Below are 18372 nucleotides of genomic sequence, written 5' to 3' on the forward strand. Positions count from 1 at the left end.
CTTTTGAAAAAAAACTCCTCTTTTGTAGTTTATTTTTTTCGTTTGATTCTGAAACCAAATATAAGCTATTCTACAAGCCATTCTTTCCAAATTACAAGAAGTTATTGCATTTCAAATTTTAGCTCAGAGTAAAAGGGGTCTTCAACCCTTTTCCATTTCACTGAGAAAGTGAAAAAAGAAAACTCTACAATTAACCAACTGTTATTTGTAGTATGATTTTCATTAGGCAAAATGAATAGGTAATTTCATTTCACTATTCCCATGTCTATAAGATTTCATTCTTAACCCAACCAGCCATCTCACAAATTGCTGCTACTATTTACAGGCAAGATTGGTGGAAGGAGCAGAATAACCAGGGAAAGGTTAAGGATGGATTGATTTACCCATCATTACTACAGGGAGCGAAAAACAACTATTTAATACTGAATTCCAAGAAACTGATTCAGAATAATAAATATGTCAACAGTGTTGTTCATTCATTCTTCTCTTCTTTTTCAATGAGACCCAGAGAGAAGTGGTCCTAGGACAAGTAACTCTGCTGATTTTAAGACTACTGCACAAGGTAGCCATTTTTTATTTGAATAAAAACTATTAGGATGGAGGAATTCCTGGTGCAATTCCAGCAGCAGCCAGGATAACAGGGACAATGTGTGGATGATCATGTTTGCACACGGATCAGGAGGTAGGAAAGACTCTCTGACTTGGGAATGAAGAGATCAGTGATAACTTTGGAAGCCACTGTTTCAATCGAAAGATGAGGTTAGAATTCAGTCTGTCAGGGGTGCAGAAGTGAGAGGAGAAGAGGTAGAGGAACTGTGTATTGGTAACGTTTTTCTTGGCTTTGAAAGGGAAGAGACATATAGTTTTATAGCTTGAGGAAATGGTGGGGTCAAGATTGGAAGAGACATGGGCATTTCTGTAAGCAGCAGGAAATGAAGTAGGAAGTGATTGAAAATGAGAGAAAGACATAAATAGAGAAGAGGAAAGAGACATACACACACCTAGACAATTTAATAAGGAAGACTAGGGGAGATGGGATCAAAGGTATAAGTAAAAGGACTGGCTTTGGTAAAGAGGAGAGCCTGCTTTATCAGAGACTGGAGAGAAAGAGGAGAAAATGTGGGATGAGGTCAGTCAAGGGCTTTTGAGATGGGGAAGGAGAGACTCAGGGCAAATTGCCTCCATTTTCTAATTCAAGTATAAAGAGGAACTTTTAAGGTGGGAGTGGTCGGGAAGGTGTGGGAGACTTGGGGAGAGAAGAGGCTTGGAAAGGCTTCAGTGAAGAACGCATTGGAAAGTCAAATAAGGAAGAGGCGAAGGATTAATTACCTTGTAGCAGTGAGGGTCCAGGTGAGAAAAGACAACATATATGGAGTGAACACAATCAACATGATTGTTACTCCTTCTAGCACCATTCAACAGCATATGAAGAGGGGCAGAGGAGACAGATGATGGTAGTATTGCAGGATTGGGGTTTGGTGAAGCATGAGGAGTGACAGGACAAGGGGTCCAGGGATTCAATAATAGAGGACTTGTAATTTCAAATCTGACCTCTGTGATAAAATAATGGAATTTGGCAGATGCCCGGGGGGCCTCACCTGAAGATTGATTTAGAATTGTTTGAATTGGGTAAGACTGAGAAACTGACTGAGTATCTACTTAAGGGTGATTGGATGGAGACCACACCTGGCTGATCCTGAGTGACATGTTGTTCTTGGAGACCACTCTCAACCAATTAGCTTGAAGGACCTCCCCTTTTGGGAAGGGAGACAGGAACTAGGAAATGGAGGCTCACTCCCTGAAATGCTCTCTCTTTTCATTGAGGAACGGCGTGTGGCAGCAGATGGAGACAAAAAAAAGGAGGGTCCCTCTTTTCGTTCAGACATTGGCTTGGTGGCAGAACTTCATGTGGGCAGCTAGGAAAGTTTTTTTTTTCTCTCTGGCTATACAGAATAGATCTAAGATAGAATTTTTCATGCTATAGGGAATCTGTTCTCAGTCTCTCTCTCTCTTCACTAACTTCTAATATATGTTAATAAATCCTTAAAAACCTAAACTCTTGCTGAATTTATCAGTGATTTTAGCCAGCTTCCCCCCCCCAAAAAAAACCTGGGGGGGGCAGATTGGAACCCACATTTAGATTTTAAACAACACACCTCAGACACTTATTTGCTGTGTGACTCTGGGAAAGTCACTTAACCTTGTTAGCCTCAGTTTCCTCATATGTAAAATGAGCTAGAGAAGAAACTGGAAAACCATTCCAGTGTCTTTGCCAAGAAGTCCCCAAATAGGGTCATGAAGTGTTGGACACAACTGAAATGACTAAATAACAATGACAACAACAACCATCCTGAACTGCTTAATCAGAGGGTCAAGATGGGGCCAGAAGGAAAGTGAAGGCAGGGTAGGGGTGGTGGCCTGGGAGACTCCTGAGAGGTAGATGGGCTACAGGTCATGATTATATCCTCTGGTATGCCAGGCACTCTTCTAGGTCCAGTAGGTCTAGGTGAGAAGAACCAGCAATTGAAGGAAACAGTACAGGATTAATCACTTGTGTTTTAAGACTGTATGATAGAAAGAAGACCTAGGTCAATTTCCAGAAGCATAAAGTGAGACCCAGTGATGTGTTGGGACATCAATACCACTACCGTTTGACAGATGTCATGTGTACGGCAAAGAAGAACATTGAGTCAGGAAATGAATTCCACTCCTGACTGAGGCATGAAGAGAGATATGGCAAGCTGATTTTGATCCAAACTTGGCAGGGAGGCAGAAATTCGGCAAGGTGGCTGAACTCGGACCCCACCTAGGACAGCCTTGGCTACTGCTGGCTGGTCATGAGTCCTCCTAGAAACAGCTCTTGGACCATCCCCAGCAGCTCAGAAAGCCTACAAGAAGGATTCTGCCCCTGACTGAGACAGGGGCACTAATGGTGTGATCATTTAACAAAGAGAATAGTGCACTCCTATGATGTGGTACAACATGGTAAGAATGCACCTGCATTATAAGATTGGGGGTTGTATTGGCATCATAATGTAAAACTTAGTTTTGCACTCTCTATCTTGTTCCAAGCCCCTCAGCCTCATCTCCACCTTGACTCGACAGCCAGAGGGTGGAGCACTCAACACCTCTCAACGTCCTCCTTTAGAGAGGTCAGGGACTAGACTTCCCAGCTCCATCCTTTTCATTTGCGATTCTGCTTGGTTTGAACTCCAGGGACAAGAAGCTCTCCAGTCAGGTACCCCTGCTGTACTTTCCACCTCTTCTCTGTATTACTAACTTAGCCCAGTGCTTGGTATATAGTAGGCACTGCATGGATTTAACTAAACTGAATGTAAAAATCTATCAACTGTTACCTTAGTCCACTGAGAGTAACAGCAGAATCACAAGGCTTCAAAAATGAGTGACTAGATAGTTGTAGACTAAAACTGTAAGGAATTTTAAAATGTAGAAAACAGTGATACAAATATTACTATAATATTTTATAGTTCTATTTTTCCACTTTGGTATCAGGTATTCCAAGAAACAAGTTTGTAAAATCTCTTTCAATTGTTCCTGCTATCCTTCTATAGGTCTCTGATCATTAATCACATAATATAAATAAATGCATTATTATTTCACTTACTACTTATCAAGGACCAGTTTTTTTGCACCCATGTCCCAGATGACACCCTTTCTGCTGAATCTGAAGGAGAAAGAGGTAGGGGAGACATGGTATGTGACCTTTGCCACCCCAGCAGCCAAAGTTTAGTGGTGAAGAATGCCCACATCTCTATCATGAAAGGCTAAATTTTAGGGGTAATGAGTTGAGTAAGATGATCAGCCCTCTGCTGGACCTGGAGAGTAACACAAACTCACACCCAGAGTACCTGAAGGTCTGCAAAGCCCTTTCCTCACAACCACCAAGGAGGGAGGAAAGTGGGAGATAAGGTCCGAAGCTTAGAGTCAGGAAGAGCTGAGCTAACTTTTCTGGGACTCAGTTTCCTCATCTGAAAAATTAGAATAATACCTCCCTGGGCTCCTGTGAAGATCACATGGAATGCTGCATTTAATGCAGTTAGCAAAATTCTGAGCTCTTTCAATGTAAACTATTATTTGAGTACTCTCATTTTACAAATGAGGAAATGTGGGCACCTGCTGGTGGTGATACCATTGGAAGGTGCTGAAGGTCGAATTTAAATACAGGTCTCTGGACTCCAAGTGCAGCATTGCTTCCACTGGACCACATGGTCTATGACCTAGTTCTGATGTGGTCTAGAATTTCTTCTCTGAAACCAGCTTTGCCATTTGCTTTTCATCCACCCAGATTTAGGTTCTCCAAGAATCTGCATTATGGATGCAGAATAACATGTTGGTCCATGTCTGGCCAGCTTGCACTACTTGGCTTGGACTCCATCAGAAGTCCTGATACTGAGAGGCTACATCAGTTTGGGTCCTGGCATCTTATTAGTATCTTTCATGCCCTTTGCCCATTGACTGGAGGACTTACCAGCAGAGTAAGGACTCCCCAAACCTCCAATTAAAGATGTCTCCCAGGTCAATCATATCTTCATTGACTGGCAGCTTCCACTCCCTCGAACTGTACTCCATCATGTCTTCATGCCTAGATAACCTTCTCTTCACTCTGTCCCTTTTCCTCTATTTTTCAGCTTCCTTTTTTGTGTTGTCTTTCCTCATTCTTTTGCAAACTACTCAATGGCAAGGATTATATTTATTTTTTCATATTAGTATCTAAATACAAATAAAAATATGTAGCACGTAGCACAATGCTTGGAAGATAACAGATGCTTAAAATGTGTGTTTATTGACTGACTCTTCCTTGAATCTAAAATCAATGCTAAATAACACAAAAAAAATTTTTAAGCTAGGTTGAAGATCATTATAAGATAAAAGAAGGGAGAGGGGATGATGATAAATGGATGAAAAAGTTTGATTTTGCTTCTGTTTTATCTTTGTACTGGGAAGGAGACAATGAAAATATTTAAGAGTCACTATAACATTATTTAATTTTCCTGAATAGGTTTAAATCACTAGGCCTATTCAAATGCTATCTGAAAGAATTGTTGTATTTGATTATCAATGGTTAATGATCTTTGAAAATGTATGGAGAACAGGACAAATGCATCAGAACTGGAAAAGTGAAAATATCCTGTTTTTGTTTTTTTTTTTTTTTAATATTGAAGAGGACAGAATCTATAAAGTCTAGGCCAAGAGCTTGCTTCTGTTTCCTGATAGAATTCTATGATGCCACATTGAAGAGCTGCTCTGTGGCCATTTAGAAAAGGAAGCAGCGATGACTAAAACCCAGCATGGCTTTGATTATCAAGAATAGGTCCTGCCAGGTGAACTTCATTTTGGGACAAGTTTAGTATAATGTGAGATTAGGGAAATTTTGTGTCTAAAGAATATTGAGATTTAGGAAAAAAATTGAAAAGCTCTCTCATACCACCTTGGTACATGGTCAGGATGGTAGTAGAGCTCTAGGGATTTGGAGCAGGAAGAATGGCCAAAGAATGAACATTGGGGCTGATATAAATAGAAGAGGTCTTCAGTGAAGTGCCTCTGGAATCTGTGCTTACCTATGTGTTATTAGACATTTTTTTCAGAAATATGAATAAAGTCATAGAAGACATAATAGTCAAAATTGTAGATGGTGAAAAACTAATTTGTTAAAAATGAAATAAAATCATTAATTAGGAATAACATTGGGTGAAGAAATATCCAAAAAGATCTTAATAGGCAAGAAAAATGAGCCAATAGAATAAAATGAAATATAATAGGGATAAGTAAAAAGTTGCACAATTTAGTTTAAAAAATCACTTCAAAATTACAGGATGGATGATATTTAGCTAGACAGAAGTTCTATTGAAAACTGTAACGATTGGAATAACGCCACCTGCTGGATACTAACTGTAGAAGAGTTCTGCCCATGAAGCGAAGGTCTTTGAGGGCAAGACCAGGAGTCTTTGGTATCAGGAAGTGAGGCGGACTAGTGGGAGGCGGAAGGAGGAGACGGAGGCGCTCTTCCTTTTGGACTCTGGCAGAGAGCAGAGCGAGAAATGTGCTCTCCCTTTAATAGATAGGAATCTAGGCCTTTCTTTCTCTTTACCAAATTCTTATTCTCCTTAATAAATGCTTAAAAGCCTAACTCTTGCTAAAGCTTATAATTTATTGGCGACCACTCATTAAATAGTTTAGACAGTTTAGCTAGAATTTTAGCCCTTAACAGATGGCTGACCACGAAGAGGAAAGCTGAACCTCACTTCTGATCTTTCGGTTGGGTAAGAAATTTCCCCTACCCTAACCCTTTAAATCTTGAGTACTGCTGAATTGCCTGGTGTTTTCCCTTTAAATTTTTTCAAATGGACCTTTCAAACTCCCTAATTACCCTATTTTTGAGTTTAGTCTGTTTAACCAGACAAATGGGAGATAAGATCATGTTAATGCTTTGTTTTTGTGGATTTTCTATTTTTCTTTTTATTTTTGTTAAAAGAGCCAGCAACTTACTCACATAAGGAAATATCTCTCCCTCTCCCAACCATGCTTTTTCAGAGAAACCTGAAGAGATTCCTGCAGTTTTTCCCAGTTCTAACACTAATTGTTGCTCTAATTTTGCATTCCTGGAGGCAATGACCCACCCTCTAGAAGCTTTTAATCCCGTAGTGCCTGGAGGCAAAGTGGGGGAAGAGGAATCCAGGCCTGAGTTCAAAATCAAGTCTGATTCAAATTGCCCTGGTCCCTCCCCTCCTCTCCAAACCCCACCCTCTACTCCTCCCATGGCCAAGCCCATTGCTTCCCCGGCCTGGGAAGTCCAGAGATTTGATGCGCATGCTCAACTTTCTCTAACTACATTTGCAGCTTCAGGCTCAGCCCTTCCCCAGCCTGGCGGTGCTTCTGAGACAACCTTAGAAAACCCTTTAAATTCCAGATATACTCGTTTTGTTCATAATTTTGCTAACCTGCTTTTGTCTTTAATTAGTAATCTTATAAAGCATTTGTATGGTGAAAAGACTGACAGACAATATAGAGGGGTTAAAGAAGAAAAACTTAAGCTGAATAAGAATGACAATCATCACCATAGTTCAAGACTCCGCTTCTTTTGCCATGGAAGGGTATATATTGTACAGAAATGTAGAAGTAAGCAGCAAGGTACTGATATGAGTATTGGGGATTTTAGATATCGGAATCAAGAGTGTTCTGAATTCACTCAGATTATTAATGTCAGTTCAGAGGTTACATAGGATTTCTATGCTATTACATATACATTTTGGAATTAATGGTATAGGCTTATTTTCATAGAGATTTTAATGCTTTTGAGATTGTGTCTTATACTTAGTTTCTAAAACAAGGAGAATATTTGTAAAAGCTTTTTATAGTCATGCGATCAAGTTTATATTTTGTAATACTCTTATTAATATTAAGTTCATATTCATTTAGATTTCCCTAGTTTGAATTTCATTGTCTTTTATTATTCCACGTGTATTTTCTTCTATTCATTCATCTATCTAATTTTGAAACATGGTTTTGATTTCATAATACAATGTTAATTCTAGGAGTATTGTGCTCCCATATTCTGAGTTGTTTGTTTTTGTTATTTTTTTTCTCAACTGATTATTTGATCAAACTCTTTAAAGCATTTCCCTGGCAAATTGTTTGCCATGGCAAGTGTAAATTGATTCTAGAAGTATTATTTTTGATAAGCATATTCCAAAAAAAAAAAAAGAGGGGAACATTTGTAAAAGTTGTCTTTGAGATTGTGTTGTGCTTTAACTTTTATTTAAATATGTTCAGATTTTTCAAAAAAGTAATTGTATACTAAGTAAAAAAAAGGGGTATTATTTGAAATTGTTGCATAATTATATATTGTGTTCTGAGTCAAGATGTATTCACATTTTTTGCAATCATTTATTATCCTCAATTTTTAAATCCATATGAGACTTGGATTATGGGAACTTATCATTTAAGACATTAATTGCCTTTATTCTGAGTTATCAGATGCCAGTTGGCCAAGATGCCATCCAATCACAAGAGGAATACATGCAAGAGCAGACACTGAATTGTCACATGAGGGGAGACATGCATGAAGTCAAGGTATGGCCGAGGGAACGGCTTTTGACTAATGTTGAGGTTGGAGTCTCTTGGTTTAATATTTTATTTTATTTTTCCCCACAATATTGTACAGATGGCTGGAAGTATTCATCCCACCCATCTTATTCTACGCCTGGCTTCTATGCTCCCTCCTATATGCCTGATGCCATGGACATCTCAATCCCATGCATCTGATTAAGTCTGACTCAGTTTCCTCCAATATGTTCGGTGGCATGGACATATATTCCATCCACCTATTTTAAGCCTGGCATACTGTATGGGCAGTACATATTGCTCAAGTGTGGGAATGCTCATATCCCATCATTTCTCTGTTCTTTTATGGTAACCCCCATAATTATCTCAGGTGTCATGATAAATACAGTGTTGAATTTGGCCTTGACACCTGTTACCAATTATATTAGATTTTTTAAATTTCTCATAATGGCATGAGGATGATTAGGCAGATGATGCAAAAAGTGATGAAACAAAGATAAAAATTATTTTGAAAAATTAATATCACAGCAATTGTCTTCTCAATTACCCTCCATAAGGGGGGGACTATAGCAATATTATATAATATATAATAGTAATATTATAATTTTAAAGAATGTTTCAATTTTTGTTTTATTATATGTTTCATGTGTAACAACTAAGATTCTGAATTCCCTTAGACATGTTTTTGAGAACTTTCATTCTTTGATTTGATTATTGACAAAGCTATTTTAAAGTTGTGTTAAGCTCAATTTTGTAGGAAATTTCCTGGCTGATTACCAGTATCCACACATCAACCCCTGAAAAGACTTCCATTCCACGACTACACCTAGAGGACATCTGAGAAAAGACTTTCAGAGACTTTAAATGAACAGTTTTGTTTTGTTTTTTTCTCTTTTCTTTTTCGGTTATAATATACACCATCTGTAATATGTACTCTCTGCAGAGGCCCTCCCTTTGCAAGACCAATGTCAAAGCGTCGGTTCATGAGGACAAAAAAAAAAATCGCCCCTCTGGACAAAACTTTCCTCTCTTCCTTTTCTATATTGTTGTTCACATATTATTAGTTAGCAATAGTTATTATATTCTTTTTACTGTTCCGTCAAGGAAACATTTTGTTTCTTGAGGAACAACAGGGGGGACTGTAACGATTGGAATAACGCCACCTGCTGGATACTAACTGTAGAAGAGTTCTGCCCATGAAGCGAAGGTCTTTGAGGGCAAGACCAGGAGTCTTTGGTATCAGGAAGTGAGGCGGACTAGTGGGAGGCGGAAGGAGGAGACGGAGGCGCTCTTCCTTTTGGACTCTGGCGGAGAGCGGAGCGAGAAATGTGCTCTCCCTTTAATAGATAGGAATCTAGGCCTTTCTTTCTCTTTACCAAATTCTTATTCTCCTTAATAAATGCTTAAAAGCCTAACTCTTGCTAAAGCTTATAATTTATTGGCGACCACTCATTAAATAGTTTAGACAGTTTAGCTAGAATTTTAGCCCTTAACAAAATGATCTTGGAGGGGGCAGCTAGGTGGTACAGTGGATAAAGCACCGGCCCTGGGTTCAGGAGGGCCTGAGTTAAAATCTGACCTCAGACACTTGACAATTACTAGCTGTGTGACCCTGAGAAAGTCACTTAAGCCTCATTGCCCTGCCAAAAAAATGATTTTGGGGTCTTGGTGGACTAAAAAGCTTAATGTAGGTCAACAGAGTGATGGAAATCCTAAATTAGCAAACAAACTAATGCTGTCCTAGGTTACATTGAAGTACAATAACTAGAAAAGAGAGATCATAATACCACATACCTTGGTCAAACCACATCTGCAGCTCCAGCTGTGACATTTTAGGAAGAGCAGTGACAAGCATGGTGAGAGGATAAGAGATCATTCTACATGAGAACCAGTTGAAGGATCTTTGGGAGCTTCTCCCATAAGACCATGAGGTCCTTGAGAGCAGGGACCCATTTTTGACATTCTTGGTCTCTCCAGCAGAGTGCTGTACACACAGGGAATGCCTAATAAATGCCTGTTAATTCACTGACTCTTACCCCAGAGCAGAGAAGACTTAGAGGGGACTGACAGCATTTCAGCATTTGAAGAGCTATCCTGTTGAATTGAAGAAGGATCTTGCTTTGCTTAGCTCCGAAAGGCAGGACTATGAGGCAAAGCTGGACATCACAAGTCAGTAAACCCCAAACCCCAACCAAGAACATCCTAATGAATGGTTCCATCTGCCTGGGGAGGCTTCCCGGGCTGGCCTTTTTCATGCTGGGGCGGGAGGACAGCTGGTCACTGGTGCTGGAGAGAGGTTTGTTGTTCAGGGACTGCTTGGGCCACGTGGCTTCTGCCCACCCCTCCCAGCTCTCAGAGTCCTGGATCCTCAGAATGGGCTTTAATGGATCAAGTCACCAACAACCACTCTGTGCCAAACTGTGTGCTGGGCGCTGAGGCCACACAGGAGAGCGAGACAGTCCCATAGAACACGGTCACACATGAGTACAGGCAAACTTAACATGTTGTGAAGGGCGGGAAAAGGCAAGGACCCTGCCAGCAGGTGCCGAGGTGAGGAGGGAGCTAATACGAAGGCCTCCAGCTGGGAAATGGGCAGGTTTGGGCATGAATGGGGATGGGTGCGCAAAGGCTGGAAAAGGTGGGGGTCAGAATGTGAAGGGTTTTAGATGCCAAGGAGTTTCTACTTGATCCTCAGGACACTGGGTGACATAAAAGCTTCTGGAACAGAGGATCAACATGGTCAGGCATGGGGCCTCCCACACACCACTGAGCCTTGTGGCTGGGGAAGCCGAGGCTTGTGGCTTCCGTTGAGGGGTTCTGAGCTGCAGTGGGCTAAATGAGTAGGTGTCTGCACTATTACAGGGAGCCCTGGGGCGTGGAGTTGGGGGCTGAAGGAGGGGCACGTCGAAGTTCCCATGCCAGTCAACAGTGCTGTGGGTCTGTGAGTGGTCGCTGCACTTCCAGTGTGGGTGAGAGAGGGAGCCAGAGTCTCAGACAAAACCACCACAACAATAAGAAAGATGCAACCTCGCAGCTTTGCAGAAGATGAATTGGAGAGGGAAGAGGCTTGAGGCAGGAATGCTAATGAGGAGGAGAGTGCGATCAGCAGGAGTGGCTCCTGAGCCTTAGATTAGTGAGGTTTATAATATGAGAAGAGATGGAGACATGCAAAAAAGGTTAAGGAGTCAGAACTGACAAAATTTGGCAAATTATTGGATCTGGTGGATGAGGGAGAGGGAGAAGTTGCGGGTGATTCCTAAGTTGCAGACTGAGTCTGGAGCCCCAGAGGAGATGGGCAGTGAGGCAGAGGTGACTGTGAAGGAAGTACCGGCCAGCCACAGGTGGAATGGGATACAGGGCATCAGAGGCAAAGGACTAGAATATAAGGGGAGGGAGTGTGTAATCTGGGAAGGCCGTTATGTGTTCTGTTGACTAATGGCTTCAGGTGCTCGAATCTTGCGATTCCTGCCCCCAACATCTCTGAGAGAGGCAGCCTGATGGCATTGAAAGAGTGCTGGGCTTGGAGTCCGAAAGACCTGGCTCTGACAGACACTAGTCGGATGATCCTGGGCAAGTCATCCAGTCTCTAGGGGCCCTGGGTGACTGTCTAAGATGCTAAATGACACCCGAGTTAAGTAAGACACCTGTCGATCGGCACCCGTGGGATCACAGGTCTGTAACACATATTTTCTTTATAGTTTTATATTTCTTCCCCTTAATCATTTTGTTTCCACTTTTCACTCTTTCTTATCTTTCCCAACATTCACAATCTTTGTAACAGAAACAGAAAAGGAAATTTCAAGGCTCTGCTAGAAGACAAATTGTCCTTAATGGCAGAGTGAGATTCCCACAGAATAGACTGTAATAACAGGAAGATGAGGGGCCTGATTGGCTTTTGAGAAGACAGTTCCTCCCATAGAACCTCCAGGGGCTCAGGAAAACAAACAAACAAATGAACCAATGAACAATAATGACCCTCGACTTGAAGGGCTGATGCCCAAGGGTGGTGGGGAGCATTCCCTGGCTTCTGTGGGGGGTTAATTCAGGCATAAAAGGGCTGACAATTTGTTTTTTAAGTTCTAGATAAATGGCAATATCAAATGAGTATCCTCAGTTCTTTCCTCCCCCTCTTGACCCTAACCTAAAATCCTTTTTGTTGTCCTTACAATGAAGCTTAGATTGAATGAAGTCACCATGGGACAAAAAGAATCCTGCTCTAAAGATGCTTTAGAGCAACCCTGTCCTGGATACCCGACCTCCTCTGGCTGAAGCCCGCTCTCTGTAACTGACCTCCCGCTCCTCTGTGCTGTGGATTGTTACCTCCAGACCCTGACTGTCAGGTACCTGCACCACCTGTCCATACTGACCTGTGTGTAGTCTGCCTTCCGGACTGTCTTTGCCTGCTCTTTGCTCAAACCAACACTGGCTGGCAATGAGCTGAGATGGCCCAGCATAGAGTGTGACAAAAGCGTTTAGCGTTACTACTAGAGAATAGGAAAGGATGGCTTGGGGAGAAAGGAGGCAGCTTCACAGTGTGTCTGTTTATTTTACATATGGTGCAGTTCCCAACATCAAACACATTTATGTTCCACAGCCCAAAGTAAATGACTTTTGGATTATCCACAAGATTGCCTGTCATTATGAGTAATAATCAAAATATAGTTTTAAAAGGGTTTCCAGCCCGACTTTACGACTGTAGCACATCGGATTCAGTTTTCAGTGTAATTGTTCAACTCAGGACAGTACTTGTTATGTAGAATAGGACTAACATTTTGCAAAAAGAATCATAATTCAAAATACATATTTTAGTGTATATTATATTAAAAACATGGACTCCAGCAGCATTCTAAGAACAACTACTATGTATTCTGTACTAAGAAAAATAGGCACATATCAAATTGTTCAAAATATGAGAAATACATTAGTAACACTGTGAAACAATTGGATCATTTTCAATATGCAGGCTTCCAAGGTTCATCATAACAGGGTAAATTTCTAGAATTAGAAATTAAAGAACAACTTTTTAAAAAGAAAAAAAAAACCCTTTAAATATTAACATAAAAATGTATGGGCTTAAGAGAGCTCAGGTGTCACCTTAATTAGTCTCTTTCACTTCACTGATGAGGAACTGGGGCCTAGAGAGGCAGAGGGATTTCTCCCAGGTCACCTACCGAGTGTCCATCAGCTGCAGGACCAGCCTCCTAAGCCCAGGGTTTCCCAGGCTGCTGCTCTGTCCATGTGGCCCCTCTGCCCCTCCAACAGTTCTCAGATTTTATACTGGCTACTCAATTCAGAATTAATTTGGTGCTCTTTGCCAGTGGTGCATCCCCTACTCTCCCAGGAAAGATAAAGAGATGCCAGCAAATTGAATACAACATTTCATCGATAAAGATGCTCTTTCCTCACCTATCGAGTCAGGCAATTGTTGCAACATATTAGATGATAACAAGAGGTCTTCAAGTGCTTCACATCCAGAAATTTCCAGGTCAACAGTTTCTATTCTGTTTTTTGACATATCCAGGTACACCAACATCTTTAATTTCCCTATAGACTTGATGACATTGCATAAACTCAGGGTTAGTTGAGAAGTTTTTCAAGAAGTTTACAAGGAATAAATGCATACTACAATAAAAAGATTTTATTTGTTTAAAAAAATCAAACATATTTCAAAAGGCTCTTTTGGGGAAAATGAAGATTACCAATTAAAAATGCATGTCATTTCCTCAGTCAGAAATTCTATTGTTATTTCAGGTGTCTGCAATTGGACTGTCTTCTACAAAACAGAACAAAAACAGGGACTTCCTTTGACTATTGTTTCCCTCTTTTGTCTTGTTCTGCCTCAAAGTCAATGAATACCTTTCTCCTCCAGGGTCTGTTGGCCTCCCTGTGTCTGGTGACTGTCACTTCCTTTGCTTCCAGCCCCTGAGCCAGGCAAGCCATTGACTGAGTGAGCTCTTTCCTCCGGCTCTCATTGGGGCACCTGCTGACTGTCTAGAGGCCAGGAAAGGGGTGTGACATCCCCGTCAACATTCTTGGTGCAGACAAAGGCAAGATTGAGGACATATTATCATTTTGTGTTCTGCCCAGCTCATAAACAATTTTCCCTCAAGTCCAAGGTGCTGGGGAGTCATTTTTTTTCTCCAGCTTTCAAGCTACAATCTCGTCTGTTCCTAAGATGAGCTACTTTTGGTCTTTATCATTTGCAAACATTTTGTCAGCAGTAGCTTTCCTCTTGACCAAAGTGTGTCCACATATTTAGGTTTGATTCCTCCAAATTCTTACCTGCATATTCCTAAAAGAGCCAGAGGTCCAGGTGAGAGGGGTTTTGAGGATACACTAGTCCTGTCCTAGGTGCAGATACCCTTCTCAAAGATGGGTAAAGTGGCTACAGCAGAACTACACAACTGGCCTTGAAGGCAGGGACAGTTGTTTTGTACCCTAATGTCTGGCACACAGTAGGCACTTAATAAATGCTTTTTGGATGAACTGGTTGGTAGGGAAGCCCTGGGTTAGATATAAAGGGCAAGAGGAGGAAGCCCCATGAGGTGAAAATTAAAAGGTAACAAGATAAGTGAAATGAGGAAAGAGAATGTGTGTGTCTATCTATTGCTCTCTCTCTCTCTCTGGATATAAAGGAAAAGCCCCCAAATGGAAGAGGGACAAGACCTTCAAACCCAGTTTTATTTGTGTTTTGAGGCCCGCCTTGTACCTTCCTACATAGAGGGGACGTCTGATGAGGAAACCTCCTGCGCCCAGACAGCTCCTCCTTTTCTCGGCGGTTTATTGCCTTAGAGACCAACAACTCTAGAGAATTGGGGGAGGGGGGAGAAAGAGAATTAAAAATGTAATGCACATCTGGCCACATCTCGGCTGATAAATCTTTAGAACACAGCATGATGTAGTCTACAAGGTGAGGCCAGATATATCAGGAAGCTAATTAAATGGGGCATTATCTATTTGATTTGGTGTTTAAGGTTTTAAAAAATAAAGGAACTTCAGCTAAGGTTTTTAGGAGTGTTAAAAAACAAATGAATCTAATCTATTAAACATATGCTAAAAAAGAAAAAGAACAATAATATTAATAGATAAAATGCCAAATAAATATGCAAATAAATTTGAGTCTCGTGTGGGACTTAATTTTTTTAACTGTCCCATGACCCTAAATTAATAAGGTTAATAATTTAATGAAACAGATAACCACCAACTTCTTTGAATGTGCATTCACTGATAAGCCTTCCTAAGTCCAAGGCACAGTTCATCACAGAGTGACGCCAGTGAAAGGTGATGGTCTAAATCCATCTGTTGACCAGAATTCTGCATATGTTTAAGCAGACTATGTATGTGTGAAACAATGATCAAATCAATGAGTGGATGTGAGTTGCCTTCACAAGGTCTGATTCTACAACCTTGTGGTGGCACAGATGGGTTCTAGGTTTCCTCGAGGCTGCTCTGGAAGAACACTGGCTCTAGAAAGTTCTATTCTGCTAGAAATGCTGCAATTAAAAAAAAAAGAAAAACAAAGAGATGCTGTGATTATGGTCCTAACAGTGATTTATTCTTTCCAGGTAGTTAAGTATGGAAGAGATCATGGTAGGCTGGTCACTTACTGATGCCTTTATTGGCCGTGGTGATCCATAAAATTAAAAAAAATACAGACTGGCCTTTAGCTCTGTAGAGACTCCCCAGCTCCACCCCCTGCACTTCTGCACAGTGTCTGAGAGTGTCAGGTGGTGGTGAACAGGGACAGAGTCTTCAAGGGATTTAAACATCACACAGTAATTTGTAGTTCATCTACAAACACTGTTAGGGGTAGAATGGCTAGGTAGACCCAGCCTTGAGGTTGGTCAGGCTTGGTCCAAGCCCTGCCTCTGACACATACTGAGCTGGGGGATCTTGGCCAAGTCACTGAAGCTCTCAGTGCTCTGGGTCAGAGGCCTCAAACACTTGGCCTTGGGACCAGATTAAAATGTAACTGGGGAATATTTAACAAGATAAATCAAACTACAATGGGACATAGGTAATGTTAGTATGTGAATTCCTAAGTTAATGGCTGCTGCTGGGAGCCTTCTGTTTTGTTCTGTGGCCCTGTTTCTAATTGAGCTTGGCCCCCCCTGCTCCAGGCAGCTCTGTAAGACAGTGAGGTGCAGAGAAGGTGCTGAACAGGTACTTGGAGAGGGAGCATCCTCACCTGGGGGTCCCTTGGCCAGTAAAACACAGGTTCAGTCTCTACCTCTGATGACAAACTCATCCTTCCTAGTGGGGATCCAAATGTGAAATCCTTATAAAGTGAGCTGTGAGCAGCCATACAGCCAGAGGAGCTGAACTCTCCCTATCAGTGAAACTGTAAGACAAAGGAAAGTCCAGGTAAATGGAAAGATGGCTCACAGGCTCTCCTTCGGCAGGAAGATGAAGTGAGGATGCTCTTGCCACACATTCAAGGGAAAAAGGGTAATCATTTCATTGGACATTCAGCTGTAGAGTGTCACACTCACTGTGGAAATTGGAAAAACAATCACAAAGGTAACTGCAGTTTGTGTGCCAACATCTGTGCTAGAGCCCAAGGAGTTCTTTGAAGAACTTAGCAAGATTTCAAATTAACTCAATATATAATTTAATGTTTGGTGACTAGAAGACAACAGAGGGCAGGAGGAGGACAGTAAAAACATGCTGGAAAACATTTCTCCAGAGTAAGAAACAAGAAATCCAAAAGTCTTATGAATTATGCTGAGACTAATTTCTTTGTCTCATGAGCACTTGATTATTATTTCAGAGGGCTCAGAGGTGTTCAATATCTGAGGTTGGATTTGAACTCAGGTCCTCCTGAATCCAGGGCCAGTGCTTTATCCACCATACCACAATATTGTGACAAAACAACTGATACCGATGCAAGAGTCAATTATGAATCACTTATGTCTATATAATAAGAACACTGACTTGTTAGATTCATGTTAAAAATGTATATCAAGTTAAAATAAAGAACAAAAATGATATGCCACGTGAGGCAATTCCACCTGGAACCTACTTAAATATTCTGTTTATGCAAAACAAAACAAGAAATGGATGAAAGGTAAAGTATCAACCCAGGTTATCACCATTTTTCAAGAAAGCTTAATCAATGGAAATTAACTGGCATAATGAGCAGACCCAAAAAGCCTTACTCAGCAAAGACTTGATCTATCTGCCAGAAGAAGAAATGTTTCAGCCACAAGCCACACTGATTTAAAACATAAGTTCACTTCTAAAATATTACAGAGGAAGATGCTGGAATATTAAGAATAGTAATCCTCTCAGAAAACGTCAAGAGACAGTGGAGGGACAAAGTTTAAAGAAAGCCTGATGAAGGCCTAAATGAAGTTGGATCATCCATGAGAGCATGGATGCATGATCTTAGTACAAAGAGATGGAAAATGGAAAAGGCTTGTCCAGATTTCTGGAACCAAGAATGGAGTTGTCACATTTGTAATCTAAACTTGCCCCTCATGGGAAGTAGAAGTGGTGCTAAAAGAAATAAAGATGAGAATGGCAGCTAGACCAGGCCAATGATACACCAACAGTGCCCATGGTGGAAGCGACACAATTTTTAGGATATTGAGGGACTGATACTCAAAATATCTGATAGAAGAGTCAATAACCAATGCTTAGAAATAATCATGAATCTTCTCATTTCACCTTTCTCAAAGAGCAATTGAAAAACTATCAATAGTTACTCCCCTATATCCTTATTTTTTCATTTATATGAAATCTAAGAGAATAATCTACACACATATCTACAATATGCTGGATAATAAAAACCTTAGAAGGGAAAATGCAAGTGTTTGCAAATTATATTCTGCATCAGAAAGATATCTTTAAGAGTTAAATAATTGGCTAAAAGGTTTAGAAAATATGATATTCCATTATGCTTATTGTTTGGTGGCTATGAAAATACATTTGATGGGAGCAGCTAGGTGGTGTGGTGGATAAAGCACTGGCCCTGGATTCAGGAGGACCTGAATTCGAATGTGGCCTCAGATATTTGACACTTATTAGCTGTGTGACCCTGGGGAAGTCACTTAAACCTCATTGCCCCACCAAAAAAAAATTCCAAAAAAATTTGTAGTTAAAAAAAAGGTCTGAAAATACATTTGATTTGGTAAAAGAGAATACCACATTAAAGGCTCTCTTCCAATAAGGTGTCCCCTCTGAATATATTGAAAGTATACAAGATTTTCCTTGAAAAAAGTAATAATGGGGGCAGCTAGGTGGCCCAGTGGATAGAGCACTGGCCCTGGAGTCAGGAGTACCTGAGTT

At 40.8% G+C, this 18372-nt stretch overlaps 1 protein-coding gene across 1 annotated transcript in view; it reads right to left on the reverse strand.

Annotated features, from left to right (window-relative positions):
* Positions 1-18372, reverse strand: part of LRRC7 (leucine rich repeat containing 7) — a 574557-nt gene that overhangs the window by 133333 nt on the left and 422852 nt on the right. The window contains 1 exon segment of the mRNA XM_044002921.1: positions 13489-13633. Within this exon segment, the coding sequence (XP_043858856.1) occupies positions 13489-13633 (145 nt within the window).

Source organism: Dromiciops gliroides, chromosome 4 (assembly GCF_019393635.1).
Source record: "Dromiciops gliroides isolate mDroGli1 chromosome 4, mDroGli1.pri, whole genome shotgun sequence".
Lineage (NCBI taxonomy): Eukaryota > Metazoa > Chordata > Mammalia > Microbiotheria > Microbiotheriidae > Dromiciops > Dromiciops gliroides.